At 32.9% G+C, this 23,112-nt stretch overlaps 2 protein-coding genes across 2 annotated transcripts; both read left to right on the plus strand.

The window, feature by feature from the left end:
* Positions 1-312: 312 nt before the first annotated feature.
* Positions 313-4,399, plus strand: TRIADDRAFT_50037 (uncharacterized protein; the record flags this gene model as incomplete). Its single annotated transcript, XM_002110449.1, has 11 exons — positions 313-355; positions 1,189-1,335; positions 1,945-2,090; positions 2,233-2,428; positions 2,548-2,673; positions 2,804-2,934; positions 3,029-3,151; positions 3,309-3,479; positions 3,573-3,869; positions 4,006-4,098; positions 4,181-4,399. 11 exons carry the CDS (start codon positions 313-315, stop codon positions 4,397-4,399), a joined length of 1,692 nt encoding a protein of 563 aa, XP_002110485.1.
* Positions 4,400-14,293: 9,894 nt separating this feature from the next.
* Positions 14,294-22,093, plus strand: TRIADDRAFT_23045 (uncharacterized protein; the record flags this gene model as incomplete). The annotated part of the gene is made up of 33 exons (XM_002110450.1): positions 14,294-14,413; positions 14,933-15,031; positions 15,139-15,200; positions 15,292-15,364; positions 15,443-15,513; positions 15,796-16,067; positions 16,157-16,215; positions 16,348-16,422; positions 16,506-16,631; positions 16,719-16,801; positions 16,928-16,982; positions 17,057-17,137; positions 17,209-17,241; positions 17,349-17,438; positions 17,545-17,608; positions 17,696-17,775; positions 18,685-18,729; positions 18,807-18,863; positions 18,948-18,996; positions 19,072-19,142; positions 19,238-19,335; positions 19,451-19,487; positions 19,575-19,676; positions 19,756-19,795; positions 19,952-20,133; positions 20,215-20,253; positions 20,341-20,436; positions 20,520-20,607; positions 20,682-20,738; positions 20,798-21,003; positions 21,118-21,201; positions 21,310-21,558; positions 21,650-22,093. 33 exons carry the CDS (start codon positions 14,294-14,296, stop codon positions 22,091-22,093), a joined length of 3,387 nt encoding a protein of 1,128 aa, XP_002110486.1.
* Positions 22,094-23,112: the final 1,019 nt, after the last annotated feature.

Raw genomic sequence — 23,112 nt, forward strand, 5'->3', positions numbered from 1 at the left:
GTGCCTCAGTTCCTCACACTACGCAGGTAGTAGCTTTGCGATTTACTTACACATCATAATAATAATCCTTAAAATTTCTACTACAGGTACAGTATATTGCGATTTAAGAAGTGTGGCAGTGATAAAAATATTCTATTCTGCCGCTATAGCAGTTAAAAGCATATTTTCTGGGCAACAAGACGACACTGTACTACTCACCGTACCAAAGTCTTTTATCAGCGTCTTTCGAAATCCTATGTTTTTATTGTACTAATCTGTTGTTTACTACTGTATAAATGATGGTGATATACAGTATATGCGGAGTCAGTAGGCATGGCGAAACACTGTACTTTGCAAATCGTGACGATAAGATACAGTACTATAGCAAAGCACAAGAGATTTTACAGTTTTATAATTAATTGTTTATTAGTTTTCTTATTGATTTAAGAGTGATACTGTAACAATACAATATAACTTATAAAATTTGTATTGTATATATAAATTATTACATTTAGATCGTTAGAAGCTTTGTATTTATTAAATACTAATATGGACTAAAATTTCTTGGTTCATGTGCTGAATGAATTAAGAGTTAAAAGCTAAAAATTTTTCTATGTGGATGACTACTGCAGTATACGTATGCAATAGTGTATTAGCAATAAGTATGTACTTTAAAAACTGTGCTTATAGATATTGTCCACAAGCTATGATAGCTCTATCCACCATACTTTAGTTGTTACCGAATATTGTGAATGATTGATTCACCTTGCATGCTTATAATCATTCGAAAAGTACGAATACCCACTGAATTGAATTATAGAATTTTTTTGCGAAGTTAATACGTACGAACTAGAACCATCCCTCTCTCTAAAATAAACCGTCTACGAATTACCGTATCGTTGCTGTCAAGTAATGATAATAACAAATTACTGTATGATATTATTTGACTTGATTCAACTTATTTGTAGCGGTTAAGATTGTATTAATTATTACCTATGTTCACTTTATAATAAATGAAATGATAGCTTTTATCAGGCTGGATTAACTAGGCATTATGCCATTGCTAAAAGCTTTTAGCGATACGGTAGATACTTATCCAATGACTTCTTACTTTAGGTTTTAAGAGCAACATCACCATAAGCACTGATCTGCCAAAATATCAGCGTCTTTTCCTATCGGGTACATCGGCTAAGTCGACGAGTGCAACAGATGGTGGAAACAATGAAAATATTGGCAAGTCTTCCTCTCATTCTGGCAGTGGCGGAGGTAACAGTGACAGTCGCAATGGCTCTGGCAAAACTACAACGACATGCCCCAAGTGTGGTGATCCTTGCTTAGTTATGCAACCTTTTGCATGTAAGTGATGTTAGAGTGCCTGATGTCTGTTGTATCGTAGTGTTACCATCTCACCTTTTATGATTGTAATCTGTCAATGATAAGATGCTTTAATAGATGCACGTATGTACAACAATTGTAAAAACATCATTATATGTAAGAAAGGCTTTTTAAGATCAAATATACTATAAATTAGTATGATTGTTTTAGTATTACATTCTAATACGTTTATAACATATTGCATTATACATTTCCTTCCGGAGCTTACAGCAGTAGGAGTAAGATTTGTTAAAGCGCTCTATAGTTGCTAAAAAGCTATGAGCTTGTACTGTATAATAGTTCATCTATACCAATCATGATGATAAGCTCATTCTAAATGTCAACAGGCATTTGCTATACGCTATAGCAATATTTTCAAATACTGTATCTAGTACAGTAAGTGAAATAATCACTTTCGACATATTTCAGCCATAAAATATTAAGCGATAGATTTTTGTGATATTAAAATACTGTTGTGAGTGCGCTAGCTATAATAGTAACTTAATAGACAGATCTATAAGATCTTGACATTTTTGTATTAATAATTGGTTTTCTACTATTGATGTTCGTCAACGTTATCGTTATATTTAGATTCCAATAGATTTGTCAAGTGCAACAGCTGTAATCATTTGTTTTTACTGCAAAATGATAGTCAGCAGCAGCAGAAAGTGAATGATGAACGCGCTAAAGCTAAACCGCCAGAGGAAATGCTAAAAAAGCCGCCACCTCCGAGAAAGGTGTGTGAGTGTGTCATGAAGCTGTAGATTATCGTCGTTAAGTGAAAATTTTTATACTAATTCCTTTAGTTATTTTAATAAAAATACCGGTATTGTGATTACTAGATTAGCTAGTAATATATGCTTACATGCTTTACTACAGATTTATGATTATTTGTGTCGATACATTGTTGGTCAAGAAAGAGCAAAGAGAATATTATCTGTAGCAGTTTACAATCATTACAAGCGTTTATATTTCAATAATTTGCCTGTACTAAGTAAGCCCGCATTCGATAAACAAAACTGGAAGCAAAAAACTGACGGAACTAAAGATCAAGGCAACTTGATGCAAATTAGAGGTATTGCTTCACGCTTATTTTTTAGCATTGAATTCAATTTTTAGAAGGATTTAAGCTAGCATTAATTCCTTACCGTTTGCTTGTAGACATCAACTTCTTAATGCAACATACTTCACAAGGACGTAATGCCACTCAGACTAATCAGCTACAACAAGAGACTCCAATTAATGGAACAGATTTATTAGATAACAATATATCTGCACTAAAGCTTGAGAAGAGTAATATTGTTCTATTTGGACCTACTGGTTCAGGCATGTTTATGCACGCTCCTTATTTTCATTTAGAACTTGTTATATTTTCCGGAACGAAGAATATTTTTGTCTATTTAGATTGAATTTCGTAGCTTATGAATGTGTTTAACGTTCTCTTTGATAGGAAAAACATTATTAGCTCAGACTCTGGCTAGATGTCTAGATGTGCCTTTTGCTATTTGTGATTGTACTACTCTAACACAGGCTGGATACGTAGGAGAAGACATAGAATCAGTTATAGGAAAACTATTACAGGTTATTTCATTGTGCATTTTAATTGCATGGACTGTATTAGGTATGAATTCATAGCTTTATTACTATGGTTAACGATTGTCTATCAATTTCTTAGGATGCAAACTATAACGTTAGTAGGGCTCAACAGGGTATAGTTTTTTTAGATGAAGTAGACAAAATAGGCTGTGTTCCCGGAATACATCAGTTACGTGATGTTGGTGGAGAAGGTGTCCAGCAGGTACTGTTATAATAGGAGTCGAAAATACACCTTCAAAAATTGAGTTATCTATTATGTATATCATGTTTGGATACAGTTATATGTGAACAATAAGCTGTAATCACTTTTGACTACGACAACATTAAATTATAACCATTTTTTTATCTTACAATATTAGGGGTTACTGAAGATGTTAGAAGGTTCGATCGTTAACGTTCCTGAAAAAAGTTTAAGAAAGATGAGGGGTGATGCTAATAGTTTTGCTGTCGATACTACTCATATCCTGTTTGTTGCCTCTGGAGCTTTTAATGGTTTAGACCGTGTAGTTTCTCGTAGGAAGCATAAAAAGGTTAATATGCTACGAATTATTTGATAGTGCTTTGAAGGTACAGCTGCTAAATTATTGATAAATAACTGAAACATTATCTACTTTATGCGATAGTTTTTAGGCTTCGGCGCCCCATCGCTACAGAAACTTGGTAGGCGTGCTGCTGCAGAAGCAAGTCTTGCTTCTGATCCTATCGAAAGTTCGATTGAAGACTTGAAAGAAAGAGATTTACTACTGTCTGATGTTGAAGCACAAGATATGATTGATTTTGGGCTAATACCTGAGTTTGTTGGACGTTTTCCCGTGCTTTGTCACATAGAAAGCCTAGATGAAGAAGCCCTTATGCGAATTTTAACAGAGCCTGAAAATGCACTTTTACGACAGTACAAGGCTCTTTTTGAAATGGATAAGGTTTACTCTATTCTATTACATAACTTAGATTATGTTAATGCGATATATGTAATTTAGCATATCTTATTGGAGTTTTTAATATGGCTAGATATTCTGGAATACTGTTGTAATCTTGATTGTATCTTTAATTTGGTAGGTGCAACTGGCTATTACAGATGGGGCGTGCCTAGCAATCGCCAAAATGGCACTACAAAAGAAAACTGGAGCGCGTGGTCTTCGTTCTATCATGGTAAATCAGAAAGATTTTTAGTTTTAATTTCAGTACTGGTTTGAATATGTTAGTATCTAATTTCATGTTTATTTTTCTTTAGGAACGTCTACTTTTGGATTCAATGTTTGAAGTACCTGGATCGGATATTGTAGAGATAATTATTGATGAAGACGTTGTCAACGGTAGAAAAAGTCCCGTGTATATAAGCGATTCTTCGCAAGCTTCAAAGCCTTCAACGGAAGAATCTGATAATCAATTTTCAGATGATATTGTGAGCGAAAACTACGTAAGGAAAAGCGCTGATGCGATTCAAGCTTAAAGCGTAGATTTCATGATAGTACAAAAGAAGGAAGCTGATTTATGAATTAAAGACTAAGATTATTCCTTGAATAGACTTATGATGATATTTAATGGAGTAACTTGCTCAGTAAATAGTATTTACTGTTGGTACAATTGATTTGATCGACTTCTTATATGGATCAATGTTAGTAAAAGTGATAACATTTGTATTACTAACTTAGTCAGTTCAATTGATTCTTTTGGTTGATAATTGCGGTTTATCGTGAAATCGTTTTGTATAACTTAGAGTGGATATCAGCGAAAATTTAAAGCTACTATGTAGCTAGCCGTATAGAATATTAGTATATGCATACCTTGATTTTGTTGATTGAATTTAATGCTTGCCGTAAACATATACTCTTAATAAATGTATATGCTGAAAGTAAACCGAAGAAAAGCGAATTTTATGTTACTAAACTACATCATGAAAGTCTTTATAATATAAAGTAAATGTAATTTAACTGCTATCGATCGATAAATTATTATTTTATGACGATATCATATGGGATACCAATGACATGTTCATCCAAGAAGATTGTAGCTTGCGAATTAATTTGTTAATAGTTTATCATAACGAAGGTTATGGATTGTCTCTTATAATTTTATAATATTGCACTTTTACATGTCTAAAATTGCGTTTATATTTAATGCAATTAGCTTCTGTATAAAATTCAATAAATATTCGCTACTACTTATTGTAACGATCTTACGATCATATGTAATGTGCTCTTTAGTAGAAGAAGAATTTGACTGTGTACTCTTTTACACTGTTATTTGGAGTCGCAAGATGAATATGCAGATAATGCAATTAGTTCAACTGTAAGTACATTCAAACAAAAATTTCGTTATTTCTAGCGTTTTTAATAGGCAATCTATACTCTTAATTGAAATCGAAGTAGGCAGCATGCATACATATAGCCGGATAGTAATGCAGACTAATAATCTTATAATGCATAATTTAATAAAAGGTAAGTTCCCCTCGGTAGCTCAGCGTTATTGGACTTGTAGTAGTTCACAATGTGCTAAATACAGTACTTTACCGTTCGTTGACACAAGTCACACAACCGAGTTCAATCGTGGCCGTGAACGAGAATTTAATGTTCAGTGGATATACGTCAAATTTTGTAGATCATCGTGGACTATACAACATAATATTCACAAATAAGTCGTAAGTTTAAGGCGTAATACACGTACATATGATGTTATATTGTCTTAGTAAGTAAGGCAAAAATTAACTTTATCATGGAATTTTAAATTTTGTTGATCGAGCAGCCTGTAATTCTGTTATACTTGTGCGGTATATACCAGTAAATGAATCAAAATATAGCACTGTAGTCTATGCTATAACTTCATGGCCTCCAGCTATTGCGACTGTACTTTATGTTATACGCGTACAGTACTACTAGATAGTGAAACTCATGTACTAGATTGTATGTACGTCTGGTCCTTGCTGCTAGTTGCCTCCATGTGAGGGCGGTACAAGAGACTAATAAAGGAGTGGCATTGCTTCCTATTCACCTTATTTTATTTATATTTATTTAAATATTTACTGTTAATTTAATTAACTGGTTAATTATTCATGTAATTTTATATTTAATTACAATAGCGATGTAATCTAGAGAGTACTGAGACTACTGACAGTGAGTATTAACTTTCATTGCGATAGTAATAGTTACATATTCTTCATACTACAACTCTACTCCATCCACATGAAGCAAGACATACGAGTTTAATTTTACCATTGCAACTGCCGATTGACTTTTTATCGTAGTAGGAAACTTTAGCCTTAATCTAAATCTATCTATAAATTCGCTACTAGAACTAGTTGCAGTTTGTACTCCGCAATCTCCGGTTTTACCTCCTAGGCCGAAAGAACGTAACGTTGGGTTTGATCGTGGAAGAACGTAAGAATAAGATGAGCTAGTTTTGAAATTTTTGAGACATCTTGATCATGACTAAGTTCAAATTTTATAGTAAATCATAAATAAGTTTAACCATAATGTGTTTCATAACATCCTTTCCTGTTATGTTGTATGACATAATTCAGTTTCCGCTAGTGCAATGGACTGTATAGTACAATTTTCACTCAGGTAGTCTTCATATACAGTTAATCTGTATACGAGTATGTATTGTATGATAGTTATACGATTCTGCTGTAACTGAGTGGCATTATAATTCACGCATTCATGGTAGCTATTAGCCGAGTATTTCTACTGCTCTACGACTGATAATAAATAGTAGTAAATGATGCACAGTGACCACAAATGTATGAACTAGTGAGTCACAATATGAATTGTTTAATATTACCACTGTAGTATAGGAGATTCTCTCTATACAGTATGACAGTATGATCAATGACTATTTGACGTATGGCCAAGTGGCTAAATTGTATGGATTAGTTAGTTTTTACAACAAATTGATATCGTTTGCGTTTTTACAGGCCTTGATTGTATAGGACTATAATTCTCTATAATATGCTTTGGTTTAGTCAGTACAATCAGGGACAAAATTATTGGTGGTACAGTAGTAAAGAAGACTTTATAAGCTCCCTTTCTTTACTGAGCTTATTCCATTCGACGAAAGAATCCCAGTCAGTAAACTACATTTCATTTAGTAAGAAATAAATACGTACGTCAATGATGAAGTAACTAAGGCGTTGTCAAGGAGGCGTAAAATAGGGTCATCCTAGTCTTATGGTACTATCCACCACACTAGTTCACTGCTGTGTACCACAGGGTTATTTGCATGGGCTAATATGGGCCCCGTGTTACGAATCGAGTTAGTGCATAGGGGTCATTTTTTCCCGTTCGGGCTGTGGCTGTATTACCATATCCAGTATGTTACTGTTAAAGGGAGTGTCAGGCGAGAAATACTCTCTTCCAAGTCCCTGGTATTTTACGATGTGTTTCAGTATGAGGAACGATGATTGTTTTTTCCCTCTAGTACTGTGGTTGGGTACGGTACGGATCGGAACGGATCGGACCCGATACACCATGGGCAGTAATGGGCAGGTATCAAAGGTAACAACAGCCCAGTTCTTGACTATTCTAGTCAAATCAAAAGTTGGCCATAGCAACTTTGTATGCATCGGTGGTACTGTATGCCACTATACTGTATATCTATTTGACTCATTCTACAGTATTCCACCCTACTGTATATTATCCAACCACACTACCCGCGATACACGTTGAGAATTGATCTCGATAGGCAATTTACTTGTTGTTTTCTAGTACAGTAGTGGAGTTGAAAGCGGAAAGGTTAAATCGCTCCGGTAGTATATACCAATAGCGATAGTAAATTGTGTACAATTGAGTAGATGTCACCGTATTGATTGTCAAACATTGATTTTTTATCCATAACATTGAAGTCTGGCATTTTTATAATCAATCTGACGATAATATCGCTTCGACAAATTTATCCTGCATAACTGTATCTATCTTTTATCATCGATCGTGTTGATTCGATTGCGCTTTCAGTACAGTCAATGTGTACTTAGATTTTTCATATCGTACTGTTGAAATAGCTATACATCATTTTTACGAGAATGTCAGTACCTTCTCAAGGTGCAGAACAAGTACCTCTGGAAGAGACCAAGAGTGGCAAAAATGGAACTACGAATGCCCAAACTGAAGGTACGCGTGGAATACTCCCATTTTTTAATATATGAATTGTATTGTAAATTAAATGATGTGTGGATCATATTGATAACTAGAATTAGAATTTAAACTAGACGAGCACGCTGTGGTGTACTTGTATCTTTTCGTCGAATGATTTCCATGTACAATATTGCGCGCTAAGGCAACGCTTTAAAAGCATAGAGTAGAATAAAAGCTTGCCACTATATTGGTCTACTGTGTACCTATACTATATCTTACAGCAGCAACATCATCAATCGACTATTCTCTCCTACTCTGCGACTCTATTTTGACACATTGTTAGCTTTAAAGTAGTATTCATTTGTGGTGTTCACTGGATAGATTGGCATCTTATCCATTAATTAGCATGCACAACGTAGTAGAGTTAGCGCTTTGTTAGCGAACTTTTACGTGATCGATGGATTGTACATGGTTTTGAAACTTCAACGCGTTGCTTAATACAGCCCAATGGGCGTAACATGTCAGCACTTAACGTTTGGCTAGTCTGCATAGGATTACTGTTAGTTCGAATAATCAGAAAATGGCGTCCAGGATATATTCAGTTAATGCGTACAATTTCTAAATTCAATCACACTACAATCCATCGTAGAATAACTTTTAAGTTAATACGTAATTACGTTACTGCTCTGTCTGTCCTGATGATCTTTTAGTGTAATGGCTAAATTTGATTCAAGCTACAGCAATATTTATCTATCTGTTAGATGATAATTTTGTGCGAACGATCTATATCAACGACAGGACAAGAAATTTGGATCAAAAATTTGCGGTAAATCAGCTCTAACTTTCAATCTTTCTTGTATTAATTGGTCATTACGTGTATTTTATGGAAATATATCGCATCGATTCTGAACTCTTCTTTCGACATTACAACATCAGTATTGTTTATTGCTGGAATTTCCTTGTCTATATTTAGGTTTAGTCTCAATTCTTTAATTTGAATAATTAACGTATCCAAAAACTTTTACTGCTTTTATTCATTGCAAAATACAGTAACATCCCATCGTTATTGTTGAATTGTTTTTGTTTTTGATTTTTCGATAATTTTTCAAACCGCATCTTTCGGTTGTTATTAGTATTTTACCGCTTCACTTATGGAACTGATTAAGTGAAAGTCTTCGCGCTATGCTAGATCACGGACGGTGCACACAAGTCAACTATAATTTGAGATGCACACACATGGCGAGCGTTGATTGTATGTATTTCCCTGTAGAAAATGCTTACATAAGCTAAACTAGATTATGGGTATTTCATTAATCGACAGCATTCTTAGGCATTATCCTTCTCGCTTACTATACCTCTACTGTACTTTGTAAAGTACAGTAGAATAACTAATTATAATTAGCCTTGCAGACTTTGTGCTCAATTACAAGGCAATTTTAAAGATTGGACAGATCGTTTATATCTGTTTTATGTACTGTACCTTTAAAATGTCGAATTGGCTTAGATACATAAAGATGTGGCTGTATTTGATCAAAACTATAGCGGCACATAAGACATCGGAAACTATTTTTTTCCATCGATCTGTAGTTTATACAATGTACCGTATTTTAACATTGACTAGATTGTAGATACAGCCTGGTGCATACTACAGCTCATGTAGTATAAAGCTAGAAAGTATCAACATTACCATAGAAGCAGGAGAAATAAACCTTCAAGGTTAAAAGCACTATGCATATACGTATGTTGTATCTTCTGAAAGTCTATTTCAACGATAAATATATACAGTATATATAATTACTTAATGACTCGATAATTTTTAAGTTCATTTGGAACTAAAAAACTATTGAAATACGCTTATTATCGTTAGTCCTTTTGTTTTTAAAAATGATAGTTTTTCAAGTTAATATACATGTACTTAAAAAGCTCTTATATTGCCTTACTGGCTATACGCATATGTCTGATGATGGGTAACCCTTTTACCTCTAGTAAATGGTGTGTATAGCACAGCACCTTAGACTTGAAATGCTATTTCCTTGCGATAACTTTCCTACCATATTTCATATTCGGTACAACAGAGCAACGTGCAAGTAAAATACTATTTATTGAACAGTATACGTATAAATATTGCGGGTATATACAGTAATAGATGACATATACAATAGATTCTAAATCTTAGTCCCGTCGTTCTCTTTCAATTCTGGTTGACTATTCTGAAAGTGTTTGACAGTTGCATCTGCGCCATTATACCGTACACTGGATCGAGTGATATACTCTGATGAGTTTATGATATATATAACAAACATTATCGTTCTAGGACAACTTCCAATGACGCTTTTTTATTGTTCCTAGTTATTACTGTACCTATGCAGTACGTAGGAGTAATAATATATTGTACAATATCATCAAATCAAGCAAGGGTAATTCTTAGAACATTCGATCTCTAGGCTTTATAAGTCATGGGTTGTGACCCTTGTGAAGAATAATCTAATTTGCAGATATTTATAGACTTACTACATGTGCAATTGAGTAGAAAATGTGATTCTACGTCATGAAATGAAATCAACAAATTCTAGGATTTCGTACAAGTACAGTATAGTAACGCTGAATTCACTGAATCAATCGATAATTAACATGTATAATTGTTATAAGTAGATTGGATTGAAATGGATCCATGATAAATTACTAATATACGAATGCGAGAATATGCATACGGTTAGTAGTCAGCAAGGTACAATTTTACTATGGCTTGGATATTATGTGAAGATAAATACATACTATATAGTGCATGAAGTGTATGGAAATTGAAAGAAAGAGCTTTATTACTTTTTAATGGTTTTACTGATGCAGAGAGTTCTAAACATAAAATTACAGTAGACCAGCTGCATATTTTAATAGATAGCCATCTGGACTTTATTTGCATAGTATGCGCCTGGATACTTAGCATTGACATGGTATTGCTTCTTATTGATGAGTTTTTACTGGGTATTTATTGACAGCTAGTTGCATTAGAATTGTTCTTACTGCATTTTATCTCGGTGATACTGAGGGTAGTACTAGCATGGCAACATTGATAAATTAATTGGTGAGTTACAGCAGGCCGCTCGCTCTATGTGTTTTCTAAATAATTTATGGCTTCTTTAATTCAGCACACCCGATGATTTCTTTCTTTCTTGTTAAGTGTTACAATACATGGGTGATACCTAATGGTTTGCTAAACTACAAAGTTCTCATTGGAACTACAGTTTTGTCGGTAATTTCTGAAATTTACTCCGGAATTCGAAGATAGAGAAATGTCTTAAACTTATTTCTATACTTTAATCATAGTACAGAGTAGGTATATTCTAATCGACTGTACACGTATTATTTTGTTGTTTAACATTCGGTAGTCTTCATGTTGAATTAATTAATATAGTTAGGATGTATTACTTTTGTAGACGATACTATTATGATTTATTATATCAAATTCTCACTTTCGTTACGGCACTAGCAAAAGTCTTGATGATATCGTTATTGAAATTGATATGAAGGTTAAGGTGGTGTCTTATTCTATTTTATCACCACGATTAGGGATTAATTTTGTTCATATGATTCCACGCTATTTCGCTATACTGTACATCTATTGGTGGTACCCTCTGCTAAATTACAGTATTTTGAATGTAGTATGCTTGGAAATAAATACCTTGATGCATATATAGTTTTTGCACGCGAATGGACGAGTCCAGTACGATCATTATTATGTGCCTTGATAATTTAATTGTCTTTGTCCTTTTATATGTTGATGACATTGCAGTCGGGTAGTATTGAATGCATAATGACAAAATATTTATTATTTTACGTCTAGTGCAACAGTAGATACTCGTAATGACATGAGATTCTCAGATTGATAGACAAAATCATACTGTATATCTAGATCTTCATTCCAATCGGCCACAAGCGGGCTGCCAGCCATATTGAGTAATAAATAAATAAATAAAATACTATTTCATAAATAAATTTATACACGAGTACCGAATGCCTAATTACACAGAGATAGATTTAGGGTAGTAATGTTGGACGATAATAATCCAGTCATCAATGCGAAAAATAAGTGCAACGACTGCCATGTTGCTGTCTGATTTGACAGAGTTTTGTTGTCGATTTGTGATCACTTCAATATGCTAACGACTCGATAATAATGCATAACGTAATATGAAATTAGAGATTTTCTGAAAACTACGCCTATAATTTATCCCTTTATTCTTTACTAATTTTTATTACCTAACACTTATTGATACTTTGCCCTTCTAATACAGACGATAGCTATACGTGTAGTACACATTCTATTAAATATTATACGTACGACGTACATGGAACAAAAAGTGCCTCTGATTGATGATGATGATCCAAGATACTTAGTTTGCTGTTAAAATGTATTACTTTCAACTGACTTTTAAAATATACGTGTGCTCGTATTCGCTAGTGAAACCGATAATAATAATATCGGATATTCAATTTCTCATTTTAAGAATTAAAAATTGTTCAAATTTTAATCTTGTAAACGATTTATTTTTCTTACCACAATACGATCAAATAATTCGTATTCTCTACAGTCAAACAAAAGATTATTTACGACTATTCAATTTTTTTCTTTTTAATTTTCTATAGCATTGTCACCGTATTACTGACAGATAAAACGATTAGTTGGTTAAATATTTTATTTTATTAGTTATTACATTGCATTGCGGATATACATATATTAAATTGTAAAATTGAAAGTATAGTTAATTTATCATATGTTATGATTTTGCCTAGGATTATACGTGTATAATCTTCCGGCTTTTCAATCGATTTAATGTACAATGAACTAGAATTCATAGGACTGTATTATCAGACACAATTGTAATCATACCTGGGAATTGAGATTTAATTATGAATCCATTTTATAGGTATTGCTTTCCTTTGCAGTACAGTAATACGAGTATATATATGGCACTATTCGTTACCTGTAATAAAAGTGCTGTAGAACATCAATTTGGAAGATCATTACAATTTAATATAGTAAATTATAATAGCTTCCGTTTACCCTGCTTACTGAATAATCTCTGTCTGAATTATAAATCATTGTAGTAATAGCCTAAACGTAAAGCTAGACGAAGTTGAATGTATAACATAACTATATTGTGTGTTACATACTGTTTACAGTACAGTCAGTATTCATTTTACAATATTATACAGTACAATATATTTTTTGGACGATCAGGATGTCCTTTACACGTATAATGTGATTAATCTTTTGAAGCTGCAGTTAGTATAGTTAGTTATAGACTACTGGAAGTAACACCATAATATGATTAATCTTTGAACGCTGCAATTAGTATAGTTATGGACTACTGGAAGTAACACCAGATTCTTCATAGAAGCACATTTTAACACTAGATGTGACATATTCTGTAAATATACTGTAACTGATGGTAATCCGGGCAGAATTAATTTTCGCAATTAAAAGTAAACACAATGTAAGCACTTTAGTTTTTATTGCCGGAAAATGTTCGATTATATTATTGCTCGATCACTAGAATTACTTTACTATTACAAGGTATTAAATTACTAGATATATGTCAATGCTTATGACAGAATAAGTAGCTACGATTTGATTAATGTAGCTTTTCGCTTGCTTCTTGCTTGATTTAGAAGTAACAAATCTACAGAACTGTTTAATAGAGAATAAAAAATGTAACTTACCCTTGTAATAACCAAAGTCGGAGGAAATATTTTTATTGTTCTTAGTAAAACCCAATCAAGAATATCTGGATTCACTAATCAGTAGCAAACCATAAATTTTGTACTTCATCCAGTATACTTTCTGCTGTTATGTGAAATTTGAATACGACAGAATTATGATATTAATAGATGGAAGATTATATTTTATTGCATTGTTCATTTCCAGGATAACTGTATATAATAGTACAGTGATGTGACGTTACTAGTTAATGTTAGGTTGATATATGTATATATTCTCGTATATTTACGTCAATTGAAGAAGAGTCTTCAACAACATAACCAAGCAGTAGTTAAATATTTATAATTTAGATTTATTGTTTGTTAAGATAACTTTATCCCATTTATGACTATTTTAATTTCGTACACACTATCTACACAAACACATATTAACTCTCACTGTCAGCAACACATTGCTATTACCCTTTTATCGACGTAATTCAATGATAATCGTAGCATTGGTTAGCTAAATCTGATAATGGAATTGGAAATGATGCTTTTTACTAATTCTGGTGTCTTCTATGCAGAGAAATGACATTACAACATCGAAGTATACGATATTGACATTCCTTCCGATCAACCTGTTTGAACAATTTCGACGTGTAGCTAATGCCTATTTTCTTTTTCTACTAATTTTACAGGTAAGTCTTGCGTTAAAATACATTTTTACTAAGTCGGTGTCAATACGTATCTAGTGAGTTATACTAATAGTCATTATAAAATAATGTATAAATATTAATAAGTAACGATCGCATAAGTGCCATAAAAAGATGTTATTATCTCTATAATCTAACAAGTGACTATTAAAAACTCGTAGTATTTTGCAGTACTGAATGTTTTTTACGGTGTACGTGTTCATTACGAAAAATTTTGTATCCGTAGAATCACATACAATGCAGTAGTATATTATATCGTGTCTACGCATAACAACGCTATACCAAATATTAATCGACAAAAATGCTATTAAAATTGTTCTGTAGATAAAATTATTAAAAATGCAATTTAGAGTGATATATTATCTGGATTCTGTGACATCTTTATTAGTACGGTCATTAAATTTTACTAGAGCACATATTATGACCTTTGCAACTGTATATCGGCTATACACATTTGTTCGATGTACTTATATATATGCCATTCATTCTCACTTGCAATAACAGTGTATACCACAAATTAATGCTCTGAACCCGATATCGACGGCAGTGCCATTGGTTATAGTGCTAGGAATCACTGCTGCCAAAGACGGTGTAGATGACTATGTAAGCTGACTAAAATTTTACGATTCTTTACATTAGTCATTTATTTACAATTTCTTATTTAAACACTAAAATCGAAATGTTATGTATTTGTACTGTTCACTAAATAGAAGCGGCATCAAAGTGATAGGAAAATTAATAATAGAGAAGCAACAGTATTGCAAAATGGAAGGTTATTTCTACTTATTACAAAACTTGAAGTAAATTACTTAAGTCGGTGTCCTCATTACTCTTCAGTTAATTTTAGCTTCTTTTAAATACAGCTTTCAACCTATAAAATGGAAAGATGTAAAAGTTGGCGATATTGTTCGGATAGAAAACAATCAGCACGTTCCAGTAAGTAGAATGGCATATAATACTATATCTTGCTAGCTTTGGTATGTACATTTCTAAATTCATTTTCTAACTGTTTAGGCGGATATACTATTATTGTCGACAAGTGAGGCAAGCATGTTCTGCTTTATTGAAACCGCTGATCTTGACGGGTACATTTTAGAACTTTATGTAGTAAGCTCCGCTCTGTAGCTATCATTTGGCTGTAGGGCCGATTTCGACTTTACTGATGTCCAGATATTGTAACATCATTTAAAACATCTTAAATTAGTACTGTAAAACTCTGTCTACTACATTAATGATAAATAGAAACGATCTGTTTTCACTGACATGCGTAACGGATCATTTGATAGTGGGTAATTGAAAGTGCGGTATTTCAGTAGGTTATATAATATCTGCCTTGCAAAAATTAACTTCATTTACGTGTTATACAGCGAAACCAACTTAAAAATTCGTCAACCACTTGCCGTTACTGGAAAAATAGGAGTAAACGAAGGCTCTTATGTCAACTTTACTGCAACATTGCAATCAGAGTTACCAAATAATCGACTAAATAAATATCAAGGGACACTTGAATACAATGGTGAAACCTATGCGATTGATAATGACAAAATACTATTGAGAGGATGTGTTTTACGTAATACAAAGCAGATATATGGTACTGTAGTGTTTACTGGAAAAGATACGAAGCTGATGCAAAACAGTGGTACGTACAACTGATCGAATGGTGATGTTGTAACCATTGTATTATATTTTTTCGATTTGAATACGAATTTAAGTATTTCATATTACTAGGTTCGCCGCGTTTCAAGCGCACCCGTTTAGATAGAGTCATGAATTCATTAGTCTTACTGGTAAAAACTTGCTGAAATTTCAAACATTAATACCTATATATAACATGTACATTGTGCCATTTCTTGTACGTTATTTACCATTAATAATTATTAATCCTGCTTTGTTATTATGTAACGAATGTACTTCTGCAGATTTTTGTCATACTTTGTTGCTTTTCTCTTATTGGTGCAATTCTTGGAGGTTTATGGGAAGGTAGCACAGGCCAAGTACGTTGTCTAGCAAATGAAAAGTAGAAATAAACTGCGTAAAGCAAAATAAGATAGAATATTTAGCTGGGTCGTTTATATAGTATTTCAGGCGTTACCTCCCGTGGGAAACTTATACTCATGACCCTGCCAGCATCGGAGCTTTGTTGTTTCTATCTTACATTATACTATTGAATACTTTAGTGCCAATATCATTGTATGTCAGGCAAGTATTAACCTGTACTCTGTTTGCTATACTCATACTAGAGTACGTATCAGTTTACTCAATTATATTATTACTATTTCACAGTGTTGAGATCATCAGATTGGGTCAAAGCTGGACTATTGATTGGGATATTAAGATGTATCATGAAAAGACTGATACGCCTGCGAAAGCTAGGTAAAAAATATTGGAAAAACTAAAATTAGTGACATTTTAATATTAATTTATGTTTATATCCATATTACATTCACGTGATATAACATAGTAAAATTTAAGATATTAAATATTATAATACTACGTCAGGACTACGACTTTAAATGAAGAGTTAGGGCAGATTGAATACATTTTTTCGGATAAGGTAAGTTTATTCATCGAATAGCCTGTACTTTTTTAATTTAGGCTTTAATGAAAGATATTCTTCATCTTTAATAGACTGGTACTTTAACGCAAAATGTCATGACATTCAATAGATGCTCTATCCTTGGAACAGTCTATGGTCAGTTAATAGCTATAGTTATATTTACTAAAGAAGATGGTTATTTTTTTTTACATTTTACTTAATTTACTACATTTTAGGTGATCAGGAATTATCTGAGCGATCATTTTCAACCAATAAAGTAAGATTTTAGAATTTACTTAATTAGTGTGTGATATGAATGTTACTGTATATGACAGTTAAAACGTAGAATACGATTAATTATGACTGGTATCATAAATATTCTAGAAGGTTGATTTTTCTGCAAATCGCTTTTGCACTCCAAAATTTGAATTTTTCGATCAAAATTTGTTGCAAGATTGTCATGATGGTATTAAGGTAATGTGGTCTATCACAAGTTAGCGAATACATGTTATGCAACAATTTAGCATGTACATGAAAATATTTTTGACTGGTATTGATTGTATCGTTGCATATTTTGTAGGACGTTCAAGAATTTTTTCGTTTGCTTGCGTTATGCCATACGGTAATGGCTGAGGAGTCAGAAGGTAATGATCATTTGCTTTAATTTTAGCTAAATGTGATATCCCTAACTATCTATATTGATTCAACTAATGTTTTGGCTCGATGTTTAGGAGAATTGGTGTATAAATCTCAATCACCAGATGAAGCGGCTTTAGTCGAAGCAGCAAGAAATTTCGGCTTTGTTTTCACGGTAAATATTTGCGTATATCATATTAGTGTTTATACAGCAACTTAGTCTAACTTATTGTTTATGCTGCAACAGTTTTCTTTCGTCTTAAACATTATAACTTCAGATATGGCTTGACTGCATACAATCGTTGTAGTGAGTTTCGTGTATACAGTACTGCCATTTTACCAGTAATGCTCTGCTAGCGGACTGTGTCAACGATATGTTATACGGCACTTAAGATATTTTGGGATATCATATAACTGTCACCGTCTATATGTCTTAATTTTTCGGTATGATCACTATTTTGATACGCAAAGTATTATCCGTGACTTAATTTTTCTTAAGTTAGTAGTTTTAATAATTCCGAGATGGACTTGTGATGCTCTTATGTTAGGTTAGTTTGGGGCAGGTAGGGGAAGGTTAGGGTTTAGTTTATTAAAACGGCATATAGAAAATGCCAATGGGACACATTGACTGACTAGAACGCATTGATAATAATATGACGATTATTGGTACTTTAGAATAGCCCTAGATATTCAAATTTTGTTATAGCTTATATGCAGCTCGATACTTATGAGTTATTGTTTGGTTTTTTGCAGACTTAATATTAAGATTTATAGCGACTTCTTTGCAAATAATACGCGATTTATTTATTATTCAATGAAATGATCCTTGGAAATCTAAATCGATCTATTTTAATAATATAATCAATATTTTGTCTTAATATGATATCAATTCTTATGAGCCATGTTACAAGATGTGCTAATCTCTTTCTATACAACGCTGTCTGAATGTCATGTATCTTATTCTTGAGTTTTCAAAAATGAGTTAGGTTTTGTCACTTGTATCTATAAGTTTCACAATCTTGTGCGAGAGTTTGGTAATGTTATAAGGATATCATAAAATAGTAACCGTGAAATTTTTCTATAGAAACGATCTTCCTCGATGGTGATTTTGGAATGCCTAGGACAAGAGGTTCTGATTAAATTAGATTATAAAATTTAAAATGTGATAAGGCTTATATTTTATATACCAAAATCTTTCCACCATAGGAACAATACGAACTTTTGTGTACATTAGATTTTAACAACGTTCGAAAGCGAATGTCGGTATGACAATCTTTATTAATTAATTGATACTATAGTACCAATAATTTCTCTTCAAGGATATTAAATCTATATTAAAATTTTTAGGTTATCGTACGCCACGGAAACGAAATTGTGTTGTATTGTAAAGGAGCAGGTAAGAAGTAGACGAATATCATACATTCATACTTTGTCTGCTTATGTATTAATTTATTCAAATCCTCCAATGTAGATACTGTCATATATGAACGCCTCGAAGGTTCCAGTCCTGACGTGCAGAGTAAAACCACTGATCATTTAAATGTAATGCAATATCTCTTACATATGCTACTACAAATTAGTATCATAACCATTTTATATTCTTTTAATTTACGTATCTTTATTGCTTAAATTCTAAGTCCTTTGCTGGTGAGGGTCTCCGTACTTTGTGCTTGGCAAAGAAAATAATTGATCCAAAATTTTACACTGAGTGGAAAGTTAGACACCACGCTGCCAAGTAAGAATTTATAGATTTTTAACTAACTTAAATATGCGTAGATAATGGTAAACCTTGTCAGAATAGAACGGACCAGGTCTGATTAAATATGATTTCGATTTTATTACTATCCTAGCACTGCGACTATCGACAGAGATGAGAAATTAGACGCGGTTAGTATGATGAATTGGCGCAATTAGATGCTACCAGCAGCATTGTAAATATTGTGACTACATTAACGACGAAATTTTTCAACGTAGGTGTACGAAGAGATTGAGCAAAACTTAACTCTAATTGGAGCTACTGCCATTGAAGACAAACTTCAAGATGGCGTTCCAGAGACAATAGCAAACCTTACACAAGTAAAAATGTTGAATACGATATTTTAGCATAAGTAAGCTTTGTACAGTATTTGCCAGACTAATATAAATAAATTATTAGGCAAATATTAAGATTTGGGTCCTGACTGGAGATAAACAAGGTACAGTACTGCATATTACGAATTATTGTAATAAAGTCATTTCATTTGCGGAGATACCTATCTATCGTAGACATTACTTTAGTGATAATGTAATCATAGAACATCTTTTAATCTCTTTATCATTTCAAATTTGCACCTCGTGACTATCAATATCAGAAACGGCTATAAATATCGGTTATTCCTGTCGATTACTGACGGAGAGCATGGACGAAGTTTTTATTATTAATGGAAATAATTTGGACTCTGTAAGATCATCTATTGAAAATTTTCAGCAGCGAATAACTGATATCAAAGGGCAACCGCGAAATGAAAACAATGCACAAACTTCTCAGGAAGATGTATGCTACCTGTTTAATCAAGATATATCTCTATTTTTTCAAATTTTACTGCATTATTAATGCTATTATCAAAATTTTCAGCGGGATGTATTTGGATTAGTAATCAACGGTGATAGTTTGGTAAATATTTTTCTGTTATATTCTCACATACATGAAAATCCAGTGTATCTCAATCTATAAAATATATCCTTCGTTATGATTACCTAGGCGTACGCTTTAGCAGACGATTTAAAATTGACCTTTTTAAATCTAGCAAGTCAATGCAATGCAATAATTTGCTGTCGAGTTACTCCCTTACAGAAGGTTTGACAGCTATCGAATATTTTAATTACTTCTTGAAGTCTACTTCGCTGAGATCTTTGCAAATATTTTAACGCATACTGTAGGCCCTTGTAGTAAAGCTTGTCAAGGATAATAAAAATGCTGTTACATTAGCTATTGGTGACGGTGCAAATGATGTCAGCATGATAAAAGGTTAGTACTGAGTCGCTTCTACTTCGTTGTTTGATAGTCACCATTACAACTAATGGCCAACTTCTAATTTTTAGAGGCTCATATTGGTGTTGGAATCAGTGGTCAAGAGGGCATGCAAGCTGTAATGTCGAGTGATTATTCATTAGCGCAATTTAGATATCCTTGAAATAACTTCATTTAGATGTAAAAGCTATATTTTTTCATATTAAATTCAAAACATTACATTTCGATCTTTTCTTTAACGACAATTTTAAATTTCTTGAGCGTCTTTTACTCGTTCATGGTCGTTGGGATTATATGCGAATGTGCAAATTTTTGAATTATTTCTTCTACAAGAACTTTGCCTTCACGCTTTGCCATTTCTGGTTCGGTATTTTCAGTGGCTTTTCAGCTCAGGTATTTTGCGAAGAAATCAAAAGTTTATACATTCTAGTAGCATACTGGTTTATTCTTAACTTGCATTTATTGATATGATTTCATGTATTTCTAATATTACCATCTATTTTATAGGCTATATATGATAGCTGGTTTGTTACATTGTATAACGTGGTATTTACATCATTGCCGGTCATTGGTCTTGCTATTCTTGAGCAGGTAAAAAAATCTTGCATTTTTACTAAGATTTTTCATCACGATTGATAGATTCGCCGTTGTAGTTACTTCGAAATTGACGGTTGTGATGTAACCATTTTACCTTAATAGGATGTTAACGATAAATACAGCATTCGACATCCTCAAATGTACGTCCCAGGCCAACAAAATGTCCTCTTCAACGAGAAAATATTTATGGCGTCTCTATTTCAAGGGGTTTGCGCTTCGTTGGCGCTATTTTTTATTCCATATCTAGCATTATATATGGGAGGCGTTGATTATAATGGTATTACATTAGATAATTTGCAGTTTCTTGGAACTGTAATTGCGTTTACATTGGTAATAGTCGTGAATTTACAGGTAAATCAATATAATAAAGATATTCTCAAAATTATGTGCCTATTGCTAAAGAACTAGTGGTATATTGATAGCCTTGCTTTAATTTTTGTAGATTGCTTTGTATACGAAGCACTGGAACGTTATTATGCACGTTTTTATATGGGTCAGCATGTTATCATTCGTAGTGTATGCGTTTATATTTTATTCCTATGCGTTCTTTTCGCTATCCGCTTCACAATTCAACTACGTTCGAATTCACTTTCAAGTATTCTCCAATCCTTATGCTTGGTTTGTTACTGCAGTTGCAACGGTCTTTATTCTAACACCAAGTGTCTTACAAGAATATTACAATACAACTATTCGGCCTTCGTTAACGGAGCGGATACGATGGCAACAAATTAATCATGGAGACATCGATGATGGCTCTTTACATTCGGCTACTGTAAAACGTAGAAGATCAACTCACTCTGGCTTCGCCTTTTCACAAGAACCTGGTATTAGTAGTGTTATTTGTGCGGATAACCCAAATACGCGTTCCACACCGGTACCAGTATAACGGAGATATACTTTAAATACTATCAGATATGCAGATATAGTTGTTGTCAGACTTACTAGAAATATTCATTCATCTGATCATATATATTCTCACTTATGCAAATATAGTGCAGTTAGCTAATACCATGCAATTTGGTCAAAAATATTTTTACTTATTTAACGACTAAATTGATTTGAAATGAGTAGTATGTGAGCAATTTACTCGTATAACATTCACATTATAGTTATATTAATTTCATTCGAAGTTAACATTAAAACAACCTAATTTTTATCGTAGCAGTTACTACGGCTGACTTTTAGCGCCATTATGCTACTAGTTCTTTTTCTACCCGTTTGCTGTTTGCAGTAGATATTTTAGAATCTTTAATCTCTGTTCTAATGATTATGCACGAAGGTGATTGTATCCTGGAAAGGAATTGTGATGTATAATTAGTTATGATAACGTTGTCTAATCTTTCGATTTTAAATAGTATTTTTATTGATCTTAAATACGGTCAAGTTTTTATTAGTTGCTGCTGTTCATTATAGTTATTTATCTCGACAATAATCGCTGGTGGCGATGGTTTACTCATCTATTTTTGTAACCTATAAATATCAATGACTTAATGTAAACGGTGTAGCTTTGTATCATAATACGAGTTTTAATACAGATAGTACAGTATCACCTACGCTATATACCTTCGCAAATGATCAATATTAAAGCGATTCAACGCTTTGTGTTTGTTAATACTATGTGTTGGTATAATATTTTTGCAAATCACAAATGGTATGCGCAAAGGGTATCGTATTAGATTATCATACATCGTTCTGCTCTACAGTCGAACAGAAGGCAATGTAGATAATTCAGCTGGTTCGCTTGGCAAATACCGTTATGTACAATATGATATATTGTATATCATGCGGATACTACATATATTTAATTGCAGTATTTTGCTGATGTCACCATATACGGTAGAGCGCTAGACGCTTGTCCTATATATGTTTATGTAGTTGGTAAAAATTTCAACGTCGTAGTTCATA

Source organism: Trichoplax adhaerens, genomic scaffold (assembly GCF_000150275.1).
Source record: "Trichoplax adhaerens TRIADscaffold_3 genomic scaffold, whole genome shotgun sequence".
Lineage (NCBI taxonomy): Eukaryota > Metazoa > Placozoa > Uniplacotomia > Trichoplacea > Trichoplacidae > Trichoplax > Trichoplax adhaerens.